Source organism: Lycorma delicatula, chromosome 7, assembly GCF_047948215.1.
Source record: "Lycorma delicatula isolate Av1 chromosome 7, ASM4794821v1, whole genome shotgun sequence".
Taxonomy (NCBI): Eukaryota; Metazoa; Arthropoda; class Insecta; order Hemiptera; family Fulgoridae; genus Lycorma; species Lycorma delicatula.
The window spans coordinates 116,137,195-116,158,325 of NC_134461.1; the positions used below are offsets into that span (position 1 = coordinate 116,137,195).

The following is a 21,131-nucleotide window of genomic DNA, read 5'->3' on the forward strand; positions in this document are numbered from 1 at the left end:
GTCCTTTTTACCGTTTGATGATAGCCTTACATCAACACTGTACACCTCATCAAAGAGATATTATAACAAATTAAAACGCTAATATTTTTTTCTGTATACCCATTATTATGATTCTGATGGATATATTATTATCATTTAAATTCTTATACTTTAACATCCTTATAATTTAGTTATAATGCAGTATAAAATAGAATTCATTATTTAATAACTGAAAATGGAATATATTAATTATTTGAGTCATACTGTAATCTAAGTCTTACGTATGGTTATAACTAGAGACCGGATTATATGCATTTACATATTTGGATATTAAGCCTAATCTCTCCGGTTATTGTATATTTTCTTTAAAATGTAGTGATGAAGCATATTTTCGCTATATTTACAATAATTTTTTGTAGGGTATCTTGTTAATAAATGAAATCTTACGTTGTAGCCGGCCGACCTATTAGCTGTACGGCTCTTAGAGTGCACTTAGCAGCCGCGGAATATTACCTCTGACTGTTTATTACAAAATTAATAAAATGTTAAATAATTGTTAATTATCAAACTTATCGATATGTTATTCAACTACTTAATTAATTGTGTGCTGATTTTGAAATAAAAAAACTAAAAATGACTATTTCTTTATTATTTAAAGTTGCATATTTTAACACTTTTCATGCATATTGGCATGCATATTTCAAGATTTTTATTTTGCATATAATTTGGTCTGTAGTTATGACGCGTGTGAATCACCTGAAATAATGACCAAGTATTTTTCTTTAAGAATAATGATATTCAAAATATAAGTAGTGAACATAATTAAGATGTCACTTGTGGGTTTAATATCTCCAGTAATTTGGAAGGTTTAACATACTGATATGAAAATTATATTCATCTCTGGAAATAACTTCATTTATGACTTTCCCAAATAAGTATGAAATAAAACATTTTTGTTAGTGAGAATTGCCATGTTTTTTCTATGAGATTTTTTATTCACGTACATCGCTTACAACAGTTATTGTTACATAACAGTTAAAATAGTGTTTAAAATAACTAATTATCTTTCATATTTGATTGATTATTTTTTACTTGAATAATTTAAATACTACTTGTAGTTAACAAACTCTATTATTTAATTATCAATAATTTATTATTATTTTTTTTTTTTTTTTAGTCATCTGGTATATTTCATATTTCACGAAATGACGTTGGAGTAGTATTTTGTAAGTTTCACTAATATTATTTTCATTTATCTGTAATAATAATAATAATAAAAAAGTTAGTAATATCTATTGATAATTTATTACGTATTACTTATATATACATTCTTATATAAACAGGAATATGATTAAATTTAACTGCTAAATTTAATATTTAATTTTGCTAACAGCCAAAACGAGTTTATTCACATCCGTGCAAATAATATTTGCATGGTAACATATTCACTTTAATTAAACCTAAATTTCTGTTTATAATTACTAGTATCCTATTTCAAATCTGTATTTATCTTTTTCAATCTACATTTTAAATATATAATTTTATATACTACTATTTTGTTATAGTTCACCGATTCTATTGTGATTGTATTAATAAAGTAATTTTAATTATTATTTTATTATATAATTAATTTAATTACTAAATTGCAATTTCAGACAGACAATCAAAGCCTTCGTAAATAAATAAAAAAATCAGAACATTTAGTTACCTATTCTAATCAACATAGAAGTTTTATTAATTATAAAAAGGAACCATTTCGTGTAGGAAATAAAAAATACATATATGTTTTTTTGTGTAATAAATGTAACAGTTAAAAAAACAATATATTACAGTAATTTGCTAATATATATATGTTTGTAAGTTAATGGAGTTTAAATTAAAAATTGAATGTTTTGTCCAACGCTTGAGCTAGTTCTTCCAGAAATTCTCTGTAAATAAATCCTTTTTTTATTCTGATAGATGGGGGTTATATAATATAATACATTATACAGATCACATCAGGACTGGGTATAATGGGTAGGCTTCTATTCAAATAAAAAAAGGTACTGCTCCAAATTTGCTTAGATGGAACAAGGGAAACCAGGGCAAAATGTTGAATAAAGCAGCATCACAAAATACATAATTAATTACAAAAAAAAATCTCTTTCGGCACGCCGGAAGACGGAAGTAGATTTCACCGGTGATAAGCAGAGAATAAAAAGAATTTCCATCTTAAGGTTAAGAAAAACTTCAAATTTACTTAATACGACAATGGGTTATATGTGGAAAAAGTTTCGCATGATTAGCATACGACAAGCTCCATCTTCTTACAATTCCAACAACATTTTTTAATTGTTCGTCTTGCAATAAAAAGAAGATATCAACTGGATTTTTGTGTGTCTAAACTTTTATGTGAATATCTAAAAACTAGATTTTTTTGTTGAAATTCAAGCTTAAAGGGTAAAAATGGATTTATATATATTTCTTTGAAACCCGGCTACATTTTTTAATTTTTCTGTAACAATAAAGATATCAACTTCATTTTTGGTATGTGTAATTTTCATGTAAATATTTAAAAACAAAATTCTAAATTGTTTTCAAAATTCACCCTTAAAAGGGGGGAAGAAAGTAAGAAAAATTTGAACAGTAATTGTAAATTTTACCCATTTACAATTATACTGAACGAGATATTCTCTATATTGGGGCTTGCAAATACTCTTCAGGTTAATTTCTAAAAACAATTTTCGGGATTTTTGTATTTCGATTTTTTAAGGGTGGCGACGGGGTACAACGATGCGGATCAAACAATACAGCCACTGTTACCTCATGTACAACATAACTGACTGCATCTGCCTCCGGTTACTTGACCAAAAAACATAAAATAAAAGTAATTAATTTAAAAAAAAAATGAGAAACGATGTATGGTCTCTTCCTAGTGGTGCTTGTCGGGTAACGATAAGAACCGGGCAGAATATATTTTTACCTGTACTAAGTACGGGCAACCAGTTAAGACTAATATTTTTTTATATGGAGGCCGACTGTTTTGAAACCCACATTCTAGATCACTCAAAGTGCCTGTACTGATCAAATTGTTGCTGTGAAGAAATTATATTACACTCATAATTTTTATAAATTGAACAGGCTTTAATTTTTATTTATCATTATTATTCCTACACGCATGAGGTTAATAAACACAAGTGATCCAGTGGGCAGAGCCCTTCCCTCTGGCTAGACGGGAAGGGCGAGTGAAGTGAGCCCTGACCGTCTAAACATCCTTCGACCGTGACAGGAAACCGCAAGTTACCAAATAGCACGGGCGAAGCCACGACGGGTCTGCTACTTTATTTATATAAAAGAACATGCGAGTGATTCATAATCAACGCCCACAGAAAACTACTGAAGATAATAAATTGATGAAAATTTGTATACACTAAGAGAGGATTTTTTGAAATTCCGAGTTTTAATGGTTAAAATGAAGTAACAATGAAATCGACTCTTTTTTAATTTTTCGGTAAATGAAGATATCAACTTCATTTTTTGGTGTGTATCATCTTCATGTGAATGTTTAAAAATCAATTTCTAGATATTTTGAAATTCGACTTTGAAAGGGTGAAGAAAGGTAAAAGTGTTTCGATCAATGATTGCAAATTTTAACCATTTCTGACTACACTAAACGTGATATTCATTCGATTTTGGTTTACAAATAAATTCTTTTCAGATAAATATCTACAACCCATTTTCGGGTTTTTTTAAATTTTATTATTTTAAGGAGTAAAAAACAATTTTTACGTTTTATGCTGCCGCTATTGTATCTATCTTTATGAGATTTGAAAACATTGTTACAATAATTTACATTTGTAATTCCGATTAAGTGTTTCGCGAGTAAAGCCGCTAAATCTAAAATCTAAAACCAATTAGTCGATCCTGTACTGACCAAACTGTTGCTCTGAAGAAATTAAAATACACTGATCGCTTTTATACATTGAACAGGCTTTAATTTTTATTTATTATTATTATTCTCGCAAGCTTAAGTTTAATGAACTTAGGTGGTTCAGGAACCAGAGCCTTGACCGGCTAAATATCTCCTGTCTGCAACGAGAAACGCAAGTAACCATGCAGCACAGGCGAATCCTCGACGGGAATGCTACATTATACATTATATAAAAAAAATTCAAACTTACTTATCCATTCAATATAAATTAAATTAATTAAATAGTTTATGAAATCTTTGTTTTTCAATACACCATAGCTTATACTTTACAGTTCATATTTTATAACTTTGAACTGAATATTTATTTTTGTTTAAAACTTACTTTTTTAAGAGTAAAGAAACTTATTTGTGGGAAAGGTTTTCTCAATAGATTTGATTACAATGGAAACTGTGAAGTGAACAGAAGCTATAACTCGGTGAAGAATGGTTAGTGAAATAACGTTTAGGGGAAGTGTAGCGTATATCGTGTAACTGATATTGCAGTGAAGGAAAAGATGGTTTAAGTCTTCGGTCTGATTGCATGGAAAAAAGAGTTGAAAATTTCATCGAAGGTAAAGTCTACGTATAAATTCTTAGTTGACTGGAGAGATAGTAAGCCAACAAAATCTACATAAGATTGTCAATTGCTCAGTCTCAACTGAATCATGAATATTTAGCCCAATATTTGATCTAGCGTTGATGTACATTGTGCTTAAGAAAAAAAGGCCAAGGAGTAAAAATAACTACTTTATTTTTTAGGGGTAGGCTAGAGATAATTTAACCTAAAACTTCAAATTAGACTGAAAATTGGATTCTCATTAAGAAAATATTGATGCCTGTCCTCCGCTGCTGAAGAACAAGTAGTCCCGTAAGTTTTCATACATAGAAAAAATAAACATTTTTTATGAAGGCCATGGTCAGGAAAAGAAAAATAATACGAGGGTTATTTTTTTTCAAAGTTCGATCGGTCGCGAAATAAAAACCCGAGCAAAAGTCGGATGAACCTTTGTGCATATGTGTTGCGCAGCATCTCTAGTATGGCCTTCAATCACGCCGCCTCACTTCGTTTAGTTCTGAACACGCAGGTACCACGTAAACATGTCTACAACAATAGCATCTCCCGCCAAGTGTGAAGTGCGTGCGGTAACTCGATTTCTTCAGGCTGACGGGTGTAATGCGGCTGAAATTCATCGACAAATAAGTAATGTGTACGGTGAAACTTCAGTGACAGCAAAGTGCGACAATGGTGCAGGAACTTTAAAGCAGGACGTACAGATGTTCATGATGCAGGCGGTCAGGGTAGGAAGCGAGTGTCAACCGATGATCTCGTTGAGCGAGTGGATGAGGCAATTCGAGAAAATTGTCAGCCTCATACTGCGTGACTCTTCAACGCCTACGAAGGGAAATTCAGAATAAGCGGAGAGGAATGTTGTCATCAGACATTATCTTTCTCCATAACAATGCTCGGCCGCACACTGCAGCTGTAACTAAGAAGCTCCTGCAGCGTTTTTGTTGGGAAGCGTTTGATCACCCACCGTACAGCCCGGTCTTGGCTCCATCCGATTTTCACCTCTTTGCTTACATGAAACGCTGGCTTGAAGGACAACATTTTGGCACAGACATCGAGCTGCAGACCAGCGTAGGAACATGGCTGAAAACACAGGCGGCTCCGTTCTATGACGAGGGTATTGGAAAGTTGGTACCACGCTACGACAAATGTCTAAACCGGATTGGCGACTATATAGAGAAATAGCGTAACTACGTACTTGTTACAAATAAAAAAATGTTATTTTCACTGTGGTTTTAATTTCGTGACCGATCGGACCTTCAAAAAAAAATAACCATCGTATTAATTATCTCAAGGAACGCCATTACAAGTATAACTCTAGCTGCTGGAGTTATGCTTGTAATAGTGATACGTTCCTTGAGATTATTTATGTTTTGTATCTTTTCTTGATACACCATGACCTTCATAAAAAAACGTTTATTTTTACTATGGATGGAAACTTATGGGACATTTGTAGATATTATTACGGTGAGTTGCTTTGCTGATTTGACAGGGAATTCTTTTATGAAGTTTTGAAATATCATCGAAAAGTTGGGAGAGCCTCGGTCTTTTCTTTAAAAGTCGACTAAATTTTATTTTGATTGTACGATTGTAAGCAATAACCGGTAGCATAAAATACAAACTAGCCAAGTCCTTTTAATCATAATAATATCCGGCATTACAATTTATTTCGAATATGACGTGATTGTTAAGGACGCATCCTAGAGTAGACCTTAAAAGGCTGTATCCAACGTTTAACTTTTTAATACGTATTAGTTTTGTTTATTTTTAATTATAAAATTTTAGGAATATTTAATATAATCGCACCCCCTCCCCAATTTCCGGCCGACGCCCCAGGAACACTTAAAAACATTATCATCTGACGGGTATCAGTGAGAGCGTATAAACGAGGAGGGTCGAACAAATTTTTCAAACCGCTAGGACCGACCGTTTTTCCCGTTTTTCCCAAAACTTCGGTCTCTATAGTAAAGAATTTCTAGTAGAAACTGTATTTATATTTTTAATTATAATTTTTTCTAGGATTCCTAGAAAATATTCCGGTGCTTTTGTCAGATGACTTTGAGAGGAGGAGAAGGAGAAATATCAGTACACCTAGGCCAATAACAAAAAACCCATCGGGTTGGTCTAGTGGTGAACGCGTCTTCCCAAATCAGCCTATTTGGAAGTCGAGAGTTCCAGCGTTCAAGTCCTAGTAAAGTCAGTTATTTTTACCCGGATTTGAATACTAGATCGTGGATGCCGGTGTTCTTTGGTGGTTGGGTTTCAATTAACCACATATCTCAGGAATGGTCGAACTGAGACTATACAAGACTACACTTCATTTACACTCATACATATCATCCTCTGAAGTATTATTTGAAAGGTAATTACCGGAGGTTAAATAGGAAAAAGAAAGAAAAGGCCTATAAAAAAATAAAATTAAATGTTACCATTTGTAAATTTGAATAGGAAGTTTAAACAGAAAGGATTGATTAAAACAGAAATTAATTTTAAAATGTTAAATGGATTTAAAGTTTAATCTCTGGATAATGTGGTGATTGAAATAAATATTATCATACAGAATGATTCAAGAGAAAAAGGAAATAATTTCGTTAACTGATTCAAAAGCTTGAAATAAGGTAAAACGTTAATACAGAAAACGCTTTGTTACGGCTAGCGAAACTTTTCGTTCGGATTTCAGTTCCCCCAGTGAAATGAAGTCATACTGAAAATTTAATATTTTTATCGAATAAACACGTTCCAGAGCTGTAACTCCCGTAATTTTTATGATACTCATAGTAAAACAAAAAAAAACATTCGCTGATGAACAGTTTTTTTTAGGTTTGAAGTACAATAACTTTGTTAAATGTTTAATAGATTCGTAAATTTTTTTACCAAAACTTGTAGAGAATTTAATTCTGCGAAAATTAATGTAATAAATTTCATGCAAAACGAAAAAAAATCAAATTTTATTATTAAAAACAAAACCTATCAGAAAAATGTTACGAATTTGTAAAAATTAAAAACGACCGTAATTAATAGAAAAACTTTCATACTAGAAAAACTTCGCACGGGGAAAAATAATGTGAAATTTTTGAACAATGAATTTCTTACAATGCTTTAACATTTTTCACAGGCGAAACGAATTGAAATTTACTATCATCTTGACGCAGTACAAACATATTAAAGTAAGAATAAAGTAAGGCAATTATTAGATGAAAAATTTACTGGTAAATGGATTGGACATAGAGAGCTGGTAAACTGGCCATCTAGAGCATCGGACTTTAATTGCCTTAGATTACTCTTTATGAGAATAAATGAAATGCGAGGTATACAAGCGAAAAGTAGACGTACATGATGAAATGATCCCTTGCATTACCATTGCTGCTGCCCACATTAAGAAAGGCGAAGAAATTAATAGGTTAGCGACAGAAAATGTAAGTAAGGAGAATTAAAAAGAGCATCGGTGTCAATGGTAGAATTTTCGAACATGTATGCTAAATTATCTGTTTTTAGACATTTGAAAGATTAAAATATTTTAATTTACTTTAAAAAAAAATTCTCACGTTGGTTTATGCTGTTTTAATTTACAAGAAGAGAATAACGGTTACAAAATGTTTAGTACTGTAATCTACAAATAAAATAAAATAAAAATTGAGGTAAAATTTAAAAAAAGAAATATTATAGAAGAATATGTTATGACAGATTTATCGTTTTCCCTATTGCAACATAAATTTTAAAAAACTTCACATTCAGATTTAAACGTAATATATTTTTATTATATTATAAATGATGAGTAAAGCACTTTGCACTTTATTAAAAGTACAAGATATAAGATAAAATGTGGGAAACACATAACTTTCCCTTATTTTTATTTTTTTGTAAAGGCGTGAATTGTCACGTAAACCTGTGATATTAGCTCGAGGCAGATTGCATGTTTACATAAGAGTTAGTCTAGCCGCTCGCATGAGTAACAATACTCATGTTGATCTAGCCTAGACCAACCAACCCGTGCAGACCAGGACTCTTTCATGTCCTCACGAAGACATGTCATAGTGCATGCCACATGAAGATGGGCGTGCAGTACCTTCGTCGTTTAGGCATTATTGACGAAAGAAACAAACTTCCTGCCGCCAGTGGTCTTTCTGATTCTCTACCGATATCTTCACTTCAATAATAGGCATTTGTTTAAAAAAAAGAAAAATATTGTATTTTCAGAGTTTCATGGAAGATGTATTCCTTACATTTCATTCATTAAGTCGCTTTAGAGTAGTTAATAAATTATCTAAATAATATTGAACGTTAAACGTATCTTTTTAAATCTTATACTATTCATGTAAACGGTATATGTACACTGTGTTTGTAGCGTAACTGTTTATCTATTTCAGCGTAAAGTGGTATTAAATACCGACATGAAGAACTAATTATTAAAGTGCTATTTGTGTAAATCAGTTATATATTTAAATGCAATTCTATTCATGAGAATATATAAAAATAATGTGTTCAATAAATTGTGCTGTGAAATGTAAGTTTAGATAAAATAATTTTATCATTAAGAAGTGATGGTTTCAATGGATGTAGATTTTTTTAAATAACTTATATTTAAAACAATAAAGTAATGGAATAATTTCTTATAAGTTTAACCGATAAGATCGTTAAACAGATAACAGGTAGGTTTATCAGACTGCATGATAATAGATTCCTTAGGTTAAATATAATTAATAGGTTTTTCCTTTAAGAATAGTTAAGTGATTTAATTTTATGAGAAGAGCTTAATTGTAATTTGTAATAACAAAAATCTCTTACGCAGGCGACAGTATATAAATAAAAAAGACTAGTAGTGTTTTAAAACATTGAAAACATTTTTATTATTTGAGTTATTCGGAATTCAATTAATTTTTTGGAAACTGGAATTTGTAATTTTACCGTTATTATTGATAATAATAATAATATTAAAAAATTATGATTTCTCCTAATTTATAAATTACATTTTCTTAAATTCTACACGAGATGAGGTCAGAATCATAATAGCGTTCAAAACACAAATCCTGTTTGTTTTTTAATTTATTTTACTTTCCCGTCTATAGCAAAATTAGCTGCTATACCAGCTATAGCAATAACGGGAACCGTAGATTTTTTTTAGATCGGCTAAGAAAAATCTAACAAAATAGTCTTCCAAGTTTTGTGCCTTTATAAATAATTTTCGAAAAAAATGTTTTTGAAATGCCAAGTCTAAAAAAATTATTTTAAGTCAGCCGGAAGGATGTTTGTGCGTATGTTGGCCTGTATTTGAACTCTGAATCCTGTTGACCAATTTTCTTCAAACTTGGTAGAAGATACTATCTTCGGGGGGGGGGGATGTATTAATTTTTGAACAAATTAGAGAAAGGGGTGGTGTATTTTGGCTGAAATAAAATTTCAAAACTTTAATGAGGCACTTTTGCAAAACTTTTTTTACAAAAGTTTAAGTTTCTTTATCATAATCACAAATTATCAAAAAATTTTGTTTGATATCATTCCCTCCAAAAAAATTACTTTAAATATTTTTCTTTTTTTTAGTTATATCGTGCCTCAGAAAAGAAGTTAATGGGAGTTTTTGTATTTATATATTTTATATCAATAAATATTTAAGCCACTATAAATATGTTTTGCTCGTCCCACTTCCAATTGACAGAGTAAAAAAAAATTTATTTTAACCTATTTTAAATTTAAATCCATCTCTCAAATTACCCATTGTATTTAATATCTTAATTTTTTGAAAGCCCTTAATCATTAGTATTTCTTGAAAAAAAATAAAAAAATAAAATTAGCCAAAAATTTTCACCCACTGTCTAAAAAATTACATCTTTGTTTATTTAAAGTAAATGCTGTATATCTTTCTTTGTATTCTTTAAACATTATAAAAATTTATTTTTTTAAATTTATTATCATCATTTAGGGGTTATTTTCTTAAAAATTAATTTTACCCGAATGCTTCTCTTCGAATTTGGGAGTCCCCAAAATGAAAAAAAATTTTGTATTTTTCAAAATCAAAACAATAGTCCCACCGTTCAATTTTCACTAAGTCTTCTACAAATATAGAAATAATCAATTTTGTTTATTTTTCTTTTTAATTACGTATCATAAAATTTGAAAAAAAAATAATTTTCGGTTGTTGTTTTTCAATTAAAAAGAATTATTTTATCACAAAGATAGTAAATTGAGATTAAAATGATTGAATTAAAACAATTTTCTGATGTAACCATAAAGTTTTTACACACGTTTTTATACGCTTTTTTTATATAAAATTACATTTATTTACGCCAAATTTACAATATTTTTTTAAGGGAGCAACATATTAGAAATCCTTACTTAAACTTTACTGGATTTCATGAAAAAAAAAAAAAAATTGTAGGACCTGATAATCTCCTAAATTTATTTTATTCAGTTTTTAAATAATTAAAAAATTACAACAAAACTTCTTTATTTTTTTTACTAATTATGGCTTGTTTAGGCTTAATCGATAAAAATAAAACTTTTATTTATCTTATCTTAAAACAAGCAAGTCTGTTATCTTATTCATGGCCCGCAATTAATCGTACGTTATACAAATTAAAGAGCTTTTAAGAAAATTATACATTTTTTTTATTTACGCTTGTAAAAATGTTTTGAAAAATAATAAAATCAAGCAATTAAATAGCTTTTATTATATAATTTATTTTTTAGATACTTTGAAGTATGTGTTATTAATATTATTTTATTTATAATTTTAAAATAGATGGCTTAATTTTTAAAAGTTAAGCACATGTTAAGTAAGCTCATGAAAAAGATACAAATAACTAATGTTACTGATAACTTCATTAAAAGCAAAAGAACAATGCTTACTTGAAAATTTTCGTATTTTTCTTTTTAGAAGTAATCAAGGTTGTTTTTATGATGCAACCATTTTGTTGAATTATTAAATCGCAGGTCCGAAAATAAAAAATATTTTAACTATTAAAATATTGTTTAATGTTATGAAAATAATCCGTTTTATTCCATTTATTTAATACGACTTGTTATTAGTAATTTTTTTATGCGATACAAATAGGTTTCATTCGTATTTTTTGTTGTTGTAATAAGATTTTTTTATTATTTATACTGGCTGTATGTAGTTTATTTCATAATGATAACCAAATAAATGAAATAATAGTAAAGCAAAACAAAATTTTAAAATCTACTGTTATCTTATTTTTTTAACTTAACATCTGTAATCCTTTTTCTTTGATTTAATAAAAAAGAAATGTAATTTTTAATTATGCTAAAACATTAATTTATGTATAATTAATATTATTAATTAGTAAAATATCAGTAGATATTTGAACAGCTAATTTTAATAAACTTAAAAGTTTATATAACTTAAAGAAAGTTAAAAAACAATTATGCCATTTGGTAAAAGGGTGTTAATCATTTATAATTTTTCTTTTTTATTATTAAATATTTTGACCAAATAAATTAATAACGAATTTATAGAAAATGTATGGAGAATAGAAAACCAATATTATGTCAATTTAAATATTTACAAGTAACGCAATATTTACATTATTTACAAAGATTTAACGGAAAAATAATAAATATATAACATTATCAAAAAATCTATTAATACTAATTTCATTAAACAGTTTATTAATTTTAACGATTAAATGTAACAGCAAATAATTTTTTTATTCAAACAGTAACAACGAACTGACACAGTTATAATTACATTACTAGACTTTTTTTTTGTAATAAAATAGAATTTGTTTGAATCTAAGGAAAAAAAATTCACCTAAATGGACTGGATAAAACTGCGTTATTTATTTTTATTGCTTTTTTATTTGTTTGGACTGTTTACATTTTTAAATTACGTATTTTTTTTTTTAAATATATTTTTTTTGGTAGGCCAATTCAATTTTATTTCTGAGTTGGATTTTCCCAGGACGTTATATTGTATCATTTCTCGGAGATATTTAAATTTTTACACTATTATAATTTTACCGTTGTTTTTAGAAAATTCTGTTTATTTTTAATATTCCTTTTATTTTTATAGGAGATTTGTAATCCCAGTTTTTCGGCGAATTCTTTTATTTTTTTATGAATCCCATTAAAAAACAGATTTACTTAGCATCTTATTTTTTTCTTCTGCCAGTACTTATAGATTCTTTGACTAACTTCACTTTTTTCTTTTTTTTTTTTGGAAAGGGCGAATTTTCTTCCCCTTTTCCTTTTATTTTAACTGAAAAATATGGAATTTTTTTATTATATTTCTGAAAGTAATTCAATATAAAATTACTTCTTCTTTAATGTTTAATTCCTTTAAATCATTATTGAATTATTGAAACTAATTTTTTTTTTTTTAGTTTTTAGTTTATAAAAATAATTTAACACATTTTTTTGTTATAGAGGCCGTTATTTTTATTTAATTTTTAAGATGTTTTAATTATTTTTACATTTAGAAACTAAAATATTTCTTTAATTTTTTAATTTCATTCTTGATTCTTTTTTTTTCTTGAATAAATTTATTATTCTCCGACTGTCGTCAACATTTTTTCTATACGATATAAGAAATCTGTTTTAATTGTTATAGAATCTAAATTTTGCGTTTAAAGGTGTTTATTTGTTGTCAAATATATTTTCTTATAGTTAACTAATTTTATTTTATTTACTTTTATTTTTGTGTTGGATCTTTTCAGAGCGTTGTACTCTGTATCATTTCTCCAAAATATTTAAATTATTCAACTATTTTAATTTTACGTTTTTTTTTCAGAAATTTCAGTTTATTTTTAATATTTGTCGTAAATTCTGTCTTTTTTTATAATAGGAAATTTGTAATCCCAGTTTTTCTACGATTTCTTTAATTTTTTTTTATGATATATATTTAAATTGTAGGTCTAGAACTTTGTAACTAATATTATAATTTTTTAAATTATTTCTATATTTAGGAAATACTGAATTTAATATTCAGTAAAATTATTCAGAATAAAATATTGTCTTTTATGACAAGCGGTCTAAGAGTATTTACGGGTGGCTATGTTTTTAATTAGTAATCTATTTCATAATTACACACAATTATAATGGAATTCATACAGTTACAATATTTATTTGAGCATATGTAAATCCAGCTGGTAAAGTATGGAAGATTTTGTTTTATTTATTTTTATTATTACCTGATAAAAAATCATGTTTTTCTTTAAGCTCTAGTTCTTTGTACCATTGGATTTAAACAAAATAAATTCTGTTTTTTTTTCTTCTTTATGATTGATGGGAAATTAATTCTGTGTCTATGAGAAATCACAAGTCCAATTGAATTATAAAACGAGTAAAATTACAAATTTACATAGAATTTTGTCATATCATCATGGATTTATCTACATACTAAGTACATCACGAACATTTTAAGGAATCGCATAAATTTCACGTTAAGTTTACCAGATTATCGATGAATCATAAAAATTACATTGTAAAAGTCGTTATAATTCAAGATGACTATATTAGTTACAAAAATAATTTTTACAAATATTTTGTTTGTAATTTGATACGAATATAAAGTTAATAAAATAATAATAACTCATTATATTTATTTATTTATTTTCATAAATTTTACAGTGTTGGATCTCACTAAGATATAAGTTTTATCAGCAGGTTCCCATATTATCATAAGTTGAAAACAAGTTATTCACACAGTCTAACACAATAAAATACTACGAAAATTATATTTATTTAATAAGATAATACTTAAAACAGTATCAAATATACTTAAGGTGGCGTTGAAATGTAAATATAAATTAAATGAAGAGATTAATTAAAAAAAATTAAATACATTTCTGTAAAAAAATATTATAACAGGTGTAAATAGAGATAATTTTTAATAAATGGATAGATCTAAATTAGGATGTTCTTGAAAATTTCATTTTATAATTAAAAGATATAAACAATAATTAATAAATAATATATATTACATCTTATAATAAAAGAAAAATAACGATTGAAAAATTCCTGCTAATAAAAATTTTCTTATTTCTAAAATATGTAAAGGCAATTTTATAAAAATGGTCGGAATTTGGGTTTTTAAAGTCTTCTTACCACATAAATTAAAATAATTTGGTACCGTGTACATACTCTTGCGTCAAAACTAAAGGGTTACATTACATTTTATTAATTATCTATTATTTTGGAAGAATAATTTATAAAGTGAGAAATAATGGAAACCTAAAGAAATCAACATATACAAATGCTTATAAAAATTTTAATTTGGATCGTTTTACAAAATGCTACCTTTGCTGAGTTTTTAAGTTTAGTTAATTTAATTTTTAAATAATAGTCAGCTGTCAAACCCCATACTTTCAAACTAAATCTTATTAAAAATTCGATTAGGGCTTTATACATTAATAAAAAAGTATTACGTGGATATTCTTCATGTAATAAAATCTATTCAGACAGGCTTCAATTTTACAAAAGAGGTTTTTCAAGTGATAATCTCATTTCAATTTATTTTCAACTATCACACCCACGTATTTAATCTCGTTATTACTAGCAGTCTATTACAAGTTCATGGTAAATGATTATTGATACCGATTGCAAAAGGACAATGTAATCGTGCGTTATTAATATCGGCAAATAATCTAACTTCATATGACCAGTTTTGTCTTTGTTTATAACGAGTTGATTACTATAAATCATATTAAAATAATAATAATAATAACGTAATTAAAGGTTTTTCGCAAAAATAACGGTTATTATTCCAGAAAGTTTCCATGATTTTATTTTTAAAGATAGTTTGGGATGTGAAATTCCTACTGTAAATAAATGTTTAATTAGCCTTACAAGTTAATAGAACTGGAGAGTAAAAGGACTTAAAAAATATTACTAAAAAAATAATTCTTCATTTTATAGATGCAATTTTTCATTACAAGAAAAAACAAAGAAAAAGTTTAATTTTTTTCTAATCGTTTCCTTAATACAATTCCTTATTTATTTTAGTATTTAAACAAATTTTACTGTTTTTTTTTTTAAATGATTAGTTTTCATTTGTTATAAACATTTTTATATATTTTAACTGTATTTTTATGAAATTATTTTGTTATGAAATCAAACCTTTTTGATACGATTTACAATGTTTTTCCGTTTTGAAATATTAATAAAATTGTTCTGTATTTGCAAATATAAATTATATGAATGGAATAAAAAAATTAAAATAAAATATAAAACGGTTAATAATAATTTATAAGTAAATTATTTTTTTTACAACCTGTATTTAACTATACATTTTTTATTATAGCGTATAATATTTTACGGTTATAAATTAAAAAAGAAATGTAAAATAGATTTACGATCATGATATTTCAGAATAGATAAAAGAATTCCCCAAATAAGTTATACTTTGAAAGCTAAATTTTAATGGTTTTAAATGAATAACTAATTTTTTTTCGCTTAACTATAAATTAACTTTGAAATAAAATCCGGATATATATATATATATGTAGATATTACAATAATAATGTTTTTTTTGTCGAAATTTTTTTCTTTTTTTTATAATTTAACGAACTAATACTCATTTTATTAAATTTAATTTCAGTTCTTAGCGTGGAAAACCAAAGTGATGAAACTTACCATGTTGTAACCAAAATGGTTGAATGTTGTGAATCAATTACGGATGATGACAGTGATTGCGAGGTGGGGTAATAAATTTTTATTTATTTTTACTCTGAATAAAAGTATTAAATTATTTTACTGGAAATTCTTCGGAATTCCTCCCTCCTCTAAAAAAAAAATAAAACACTTAATTTGTTAACCAATAAGCCAAACATCGATGTATTTTTTAAATCCAATAAGAATTAGATTAGAATATGCATATTTCAAAATAAAAAATAAAAATTCATCGTAAACAAAATATATTGAAAGAAAAATTTGTTACAGGAGAAATCAATATTCAAACATTATCATTGAAATAATAATAACTGAACAATAAATCAATAAATATTTCAACCAGATAATTAAACAAAATAGAAACTATTATTATTCAAATATATTAAACACATAATTAAGCAAAATAGAAAATTTCATTGTTCACATCATAACAAAAATCAGTCAATTACAAAAATTATTTCACTGGAAAAAATTCACCGGTATGCTTTGTATTCGGTAATTATTACAATTATTTATTATTTAAATAATCAAAAATTACAGTCAATTAGTCGAGGTTAGCGAGCGAAGCGAGTGTATATTAAGTTTGATTAGATTAATAAATCCAGTAATTATTGCAATTATTTATTATTTAAATAAATAAAACATTACTGTTAATTTGCTAGGTTAGCGAACGTAGGTTTAAGTTTGGTTGATTATATTTATAATTTATATCTATAATTATAAGCAATAATGCTATATGCAATATTTTTTATATGTAAAATATGTTAATGTGGAGAATGTTTAAAATTACCGGTAAAAAACCACATGTTAGTGTGTTATCGGGTTATTGGGTTACTTCTTTAAACCTGGTTATTGTTAATATCAATATTTCCCGCTATTTTGAGTTATTCCTGCTATTTTGAAACACGCATATTCCCACCTAATTCTTATTGGAAATTAAAAATACATCGATTTTTGGCCCATTGGTTAAAAAATTAATGTTTTTTTTTTGGGGGGGAATTCCGAAAAAGATCAATTTTATTCTTTATTGATATATTTTGGTTGATTACATAATATTTTATATAATAAAGGCATGATTAGCTAAGTTGTAATATATTATTGTAGTAAAACAAAAAAAAACTACACTAAAAATATTTTTCGGTAATAAACCTTTTTTTTTTAACTCATTTATGATCTGATATATACGTAGGCTATTAGAACCGTAGCGCTTAGCCTCAACTTCTAAAATAACCTAAATAGTTTTAATAGCTGAGCCTCCCAGAGACTCAAAAAGGCTTTAACCTCGAAAAAATTCACTACACTTTATAAATTATTGGAATGGGTTAAGAGAAGTGTGTAGAATAAAAGTGTACTCTAGCGGACATGAGAAATAATTATTTAATTGGTTTATTAACAAATTAAGGAAAAATTCTTTTAGTGTTTAGCCAATTGCGGCTTCATTTTTAATAGCACTTAAAACTAAAAAGAATTTTGAAAAATTTTTTTTTGGTCTTTCTTTTTTTATTTGATTTTTTTAAATTTAGTTAATTGTACAGTATTGGATTAATACATTTTATTTTAGAATAATAATTTTTTTAGTACCTTTTGTATCAGGGTTAATTCTTTTTAAATTTATTTTTTCCCCCGAATAATGAAGATCTATCTTAATCTGTATTTTATTGTAGAATAATTATTTATAAGTTTGGGATTGTTTTGATATGAAATTTAGGAACTTTTAGGAAATTCATAGAACTTTTTTTACGAGCAAAGCTAAGGGCGCTAACGAATTTTATAATAGCACCAAAATCGCACTATGTTAGAGTAGCTTGGAAACTTGGTACCTTCCGTATACAGTAAGACTAAATGGATAAAGTAATCATTTATCCGTAATTTCTTAATTTTGCTCGTAGAAAAAAAAGTGGTCTACATCTTTTTTGTGAAAAAATGTCTTAGTTTTCTACTGGTGGTGTTTATTTTTTCATATGATTTAAAGATAAACAAACTATTGACGAAAAACTAGATATTTTTTCAAAAAACCACATTTGGTCTTTTGGAAACAGAATTCTATATTGACTTATTCATTTTTGTAGTAGTTTTGTCAAGAAGTTGCAAATGTTCACAGTAGATCTGGATTAACGAGCAATCAGAAGTAAAAAATACTTCGAAAAATTTGACTACTTTATAGTCTTGGGTCTTATGAATCCGTACTTTTTTGAATTTTTATATTATCTTTAATAGGAACAGAGTTATAGAAGTTTTTATTGCGTGTCCTTAAGTTACGCCACCTTGTATGAGAGCTATAGCGCAATTTTGGTACTTATGGTAAAATTCGGTAATGTCCATAGTGTTTTACTGGTAGAAAAAAATACCCGGGAAGGTTTTATGCAAAATTTCTTCACCGATCTGTTGATGCTTTTATTTTTATATGCAATTAAAATTAAAACCGTTATTGGCGAAAAAGTAAAGATTTTCCTTAAATTGTTAATTGACAAATTAAATAGTTAATCGCTCGTGCAAATTTTTATTCTACATGTTTTTCCGAACCCGTTCCAATAATTTATGTAGTATGTTTTCGAGGTTAAAATATTTTCTAGGAAATTATAATGTTAAAAATTTGGTTAACTTATAAAACAAAATTGGTAATAAAAATCTTGTAGACAATTTAAATTAATTCATTTTACTTTATAGCGATTCTTTCGTTTTAGGTCAACAGACTTATATTTTCACATAAAGGTTTGCGTTATAATCTAGCACACATAAATGGCGTTAGGTCAAAAATGTTCAATTTGAAGTGTGGATTTTTCCGAGTTTTATCTATTTTTTATTACTTTTCTTTTTTAGAGGAAGCCCTTTAAAAATCATGTTGAAAATTTATTTCTTCTTTGTATTTTTATGATTGTATCCTGTGTAATTTATTTTCTGAAAGATAAATTTTCACTAGTTTATGTAGCTTCTAGAAATTTTATTTTTAAATGAGAATGGTAACTTTACGAAGGTTAGTTGCAGTTTAATGCTTTTATTACTCTTTATTTAAATAAACCTGGTGCTTTATTATTATATTAATCTGTAAGGGGTCTCTAAAAAAAAGGAGTCACAAAAATTGACAGATTGTGGCTTTGACCACAATCTATTTTATTTGACCTTTTTTTATTTTAATTTTTCAAGCGTCATTTGTACTCCGTAATTAATGACAAATCATCACGGAACGCAACTAGCCTCAAGTTTACAAATCTTAAAATACGGAAAAAAAATTTATCGAAATACGAAATCGTTTTTTAATCGTACTGTAGTTGTGTATCGTGCGCTTCCCGATTTTTTTAATTTTATTAAAATATAAACTAAAGTAACAGTACTTAACTAAGCAGTAGTAGTAAAACAATTTTAGTTAAACAAACAGTTTACAAACTAAACTAAACAAACAGTAATTAATTATAGTGTGCATAATCTGCCAAACGAAAGGACAATTTCGATGGGAATGTTTCTCTACTTGGTGTTGAAATTCACGCAACGAATAAAGAGAATATTACCGCTGTAAGTGCAAATGTTCGTGAAAATCGAAATTTATCTATCTCACATCGTTAACATGAACTGGGCCTTTCTTTAACAACAACATGGAGAATTTTGCTTCAAGATCTTGGTCTACACCCATATAAGAGTCACATAAGTCAAGGATTAAAGCCGCACGATTATTCTTTGTGTAGACAGTTTGCTGAATCTATTGTAAAGCAGCTCGAATAGAAACCAAATTTTCATTTTAAAAAATAATTTTTTCATTTGAGTTTAATTTTTGGCTTAATAACTTTATAAACAAGAAAAATTTATTTATTTCAGATGACTCCATACAAAATGATTCAAAAACGACCATAACATCCGAAAGAAACCTCTGTCTGGTATGGATTATGGGCTAGTGATATCACTGAGCTATTTTTGTTCGAAAATGAGCAAAGAGATGCTCTTACAGTAAATGGTGAATGCTATCGAGCTATGATTTGAAATTTGGAAAATTTTGATTTGAATGAGATGTGGTTTCAACAGGATGGTGTCACATGTCATACAGCTGCCGTAAAAAGTCTGTTATTGCGTTAAAAGTTTGATGATTGGATAATTTCACACGATTATAATGCCAATTGGCCACCAAAATCATGTGATTTTACTCTCTTAGCCTCTTCCCTCTGGGAATATGTTAAGTTGCAAATCTATAGCAACAAACCTAACAATTAATTACTTGAAAGCAAATATTAGTGGAAAACAAGCTGATTTACGCGAAAGAGTTGCGCAAAATTTTGTTTATAGGCTTCGTTATGTCAAGCAAAGTTAAAAATAAAGATATTGTTCTTCAAACATAATGTTATGTTATAAGCTTCAAAATAAAAAAAAAAACTAAAAAAACATACTTTGTGGTTGATATTAGATATACTTTTTATTTTATTGCAAATTTTACTTTTTGCGCCGAAAATGAAAGACCCTTTATATTGTGTTCTATATTTAAAAAAAGTTAATTTTGTTACTTATTTTCTTTATACAACCTTTCTTTGTAGTTTATTATAGTTTTGAAATAGTGCGATAATTTATTGTTTGGATTTCTCAAATAATAACCTTGTCTTAGTTTTTGTATTAACAAGATATATATTAAAATTTTATAAATTTATGCTATTTTTTTTGCTTCATTCTTTATAAATATGTCTATTTTGTTTTTTTCTTTACTGTATTTAGGTAAACATTTACTTTATTCTTGGCATTATTGATGGTAATTCAAGTATAAGTAGATGAAAATAGCAGTTATCAATTCTTTCATAAAAATTGGATCAGATTTAAATTTTATTAAAAAAGGGAATTTTGTATAAATAATATTGTGGAAACAACGTTTAGCGGATAAACATTTTTAATTATTAATAACCCTACATTTAAAAAATTTTTTTCTTGCCTAGATTTTGGTAAATAAATAAATAAAACAAACCTGTAATTAATAAATTAACAAAAAATTTTCTTTTCATTGGATTTTAGATTTTTATGAAAAACATATATTTTTAAATT

At 27.0% G+C, this 21,131-nt stretch overlaps 1 protein-coding gene across 1 annotated transcript in view; it reads left to right on the plus strand.

Moving 5' to 3' along the window:
* LOC142328366 (uncharacterized) overlaps positions 1–21,131 on the plus strand; it is a 68,861-nt gene that overhangs the window by 7,868 nt on the left and 39,862 nt on the right. Inside the window, exon 2 of the mRNA XM_075372073.1 lies at positions 16,048–16,145. Coding sequence (XP_075228188.1) covers positions 16,048–16,145 — 98 coding nt within the window. The remainder of the gene's footprint in view (positions 1–16,047; positions 16,146–21,131) is intronic.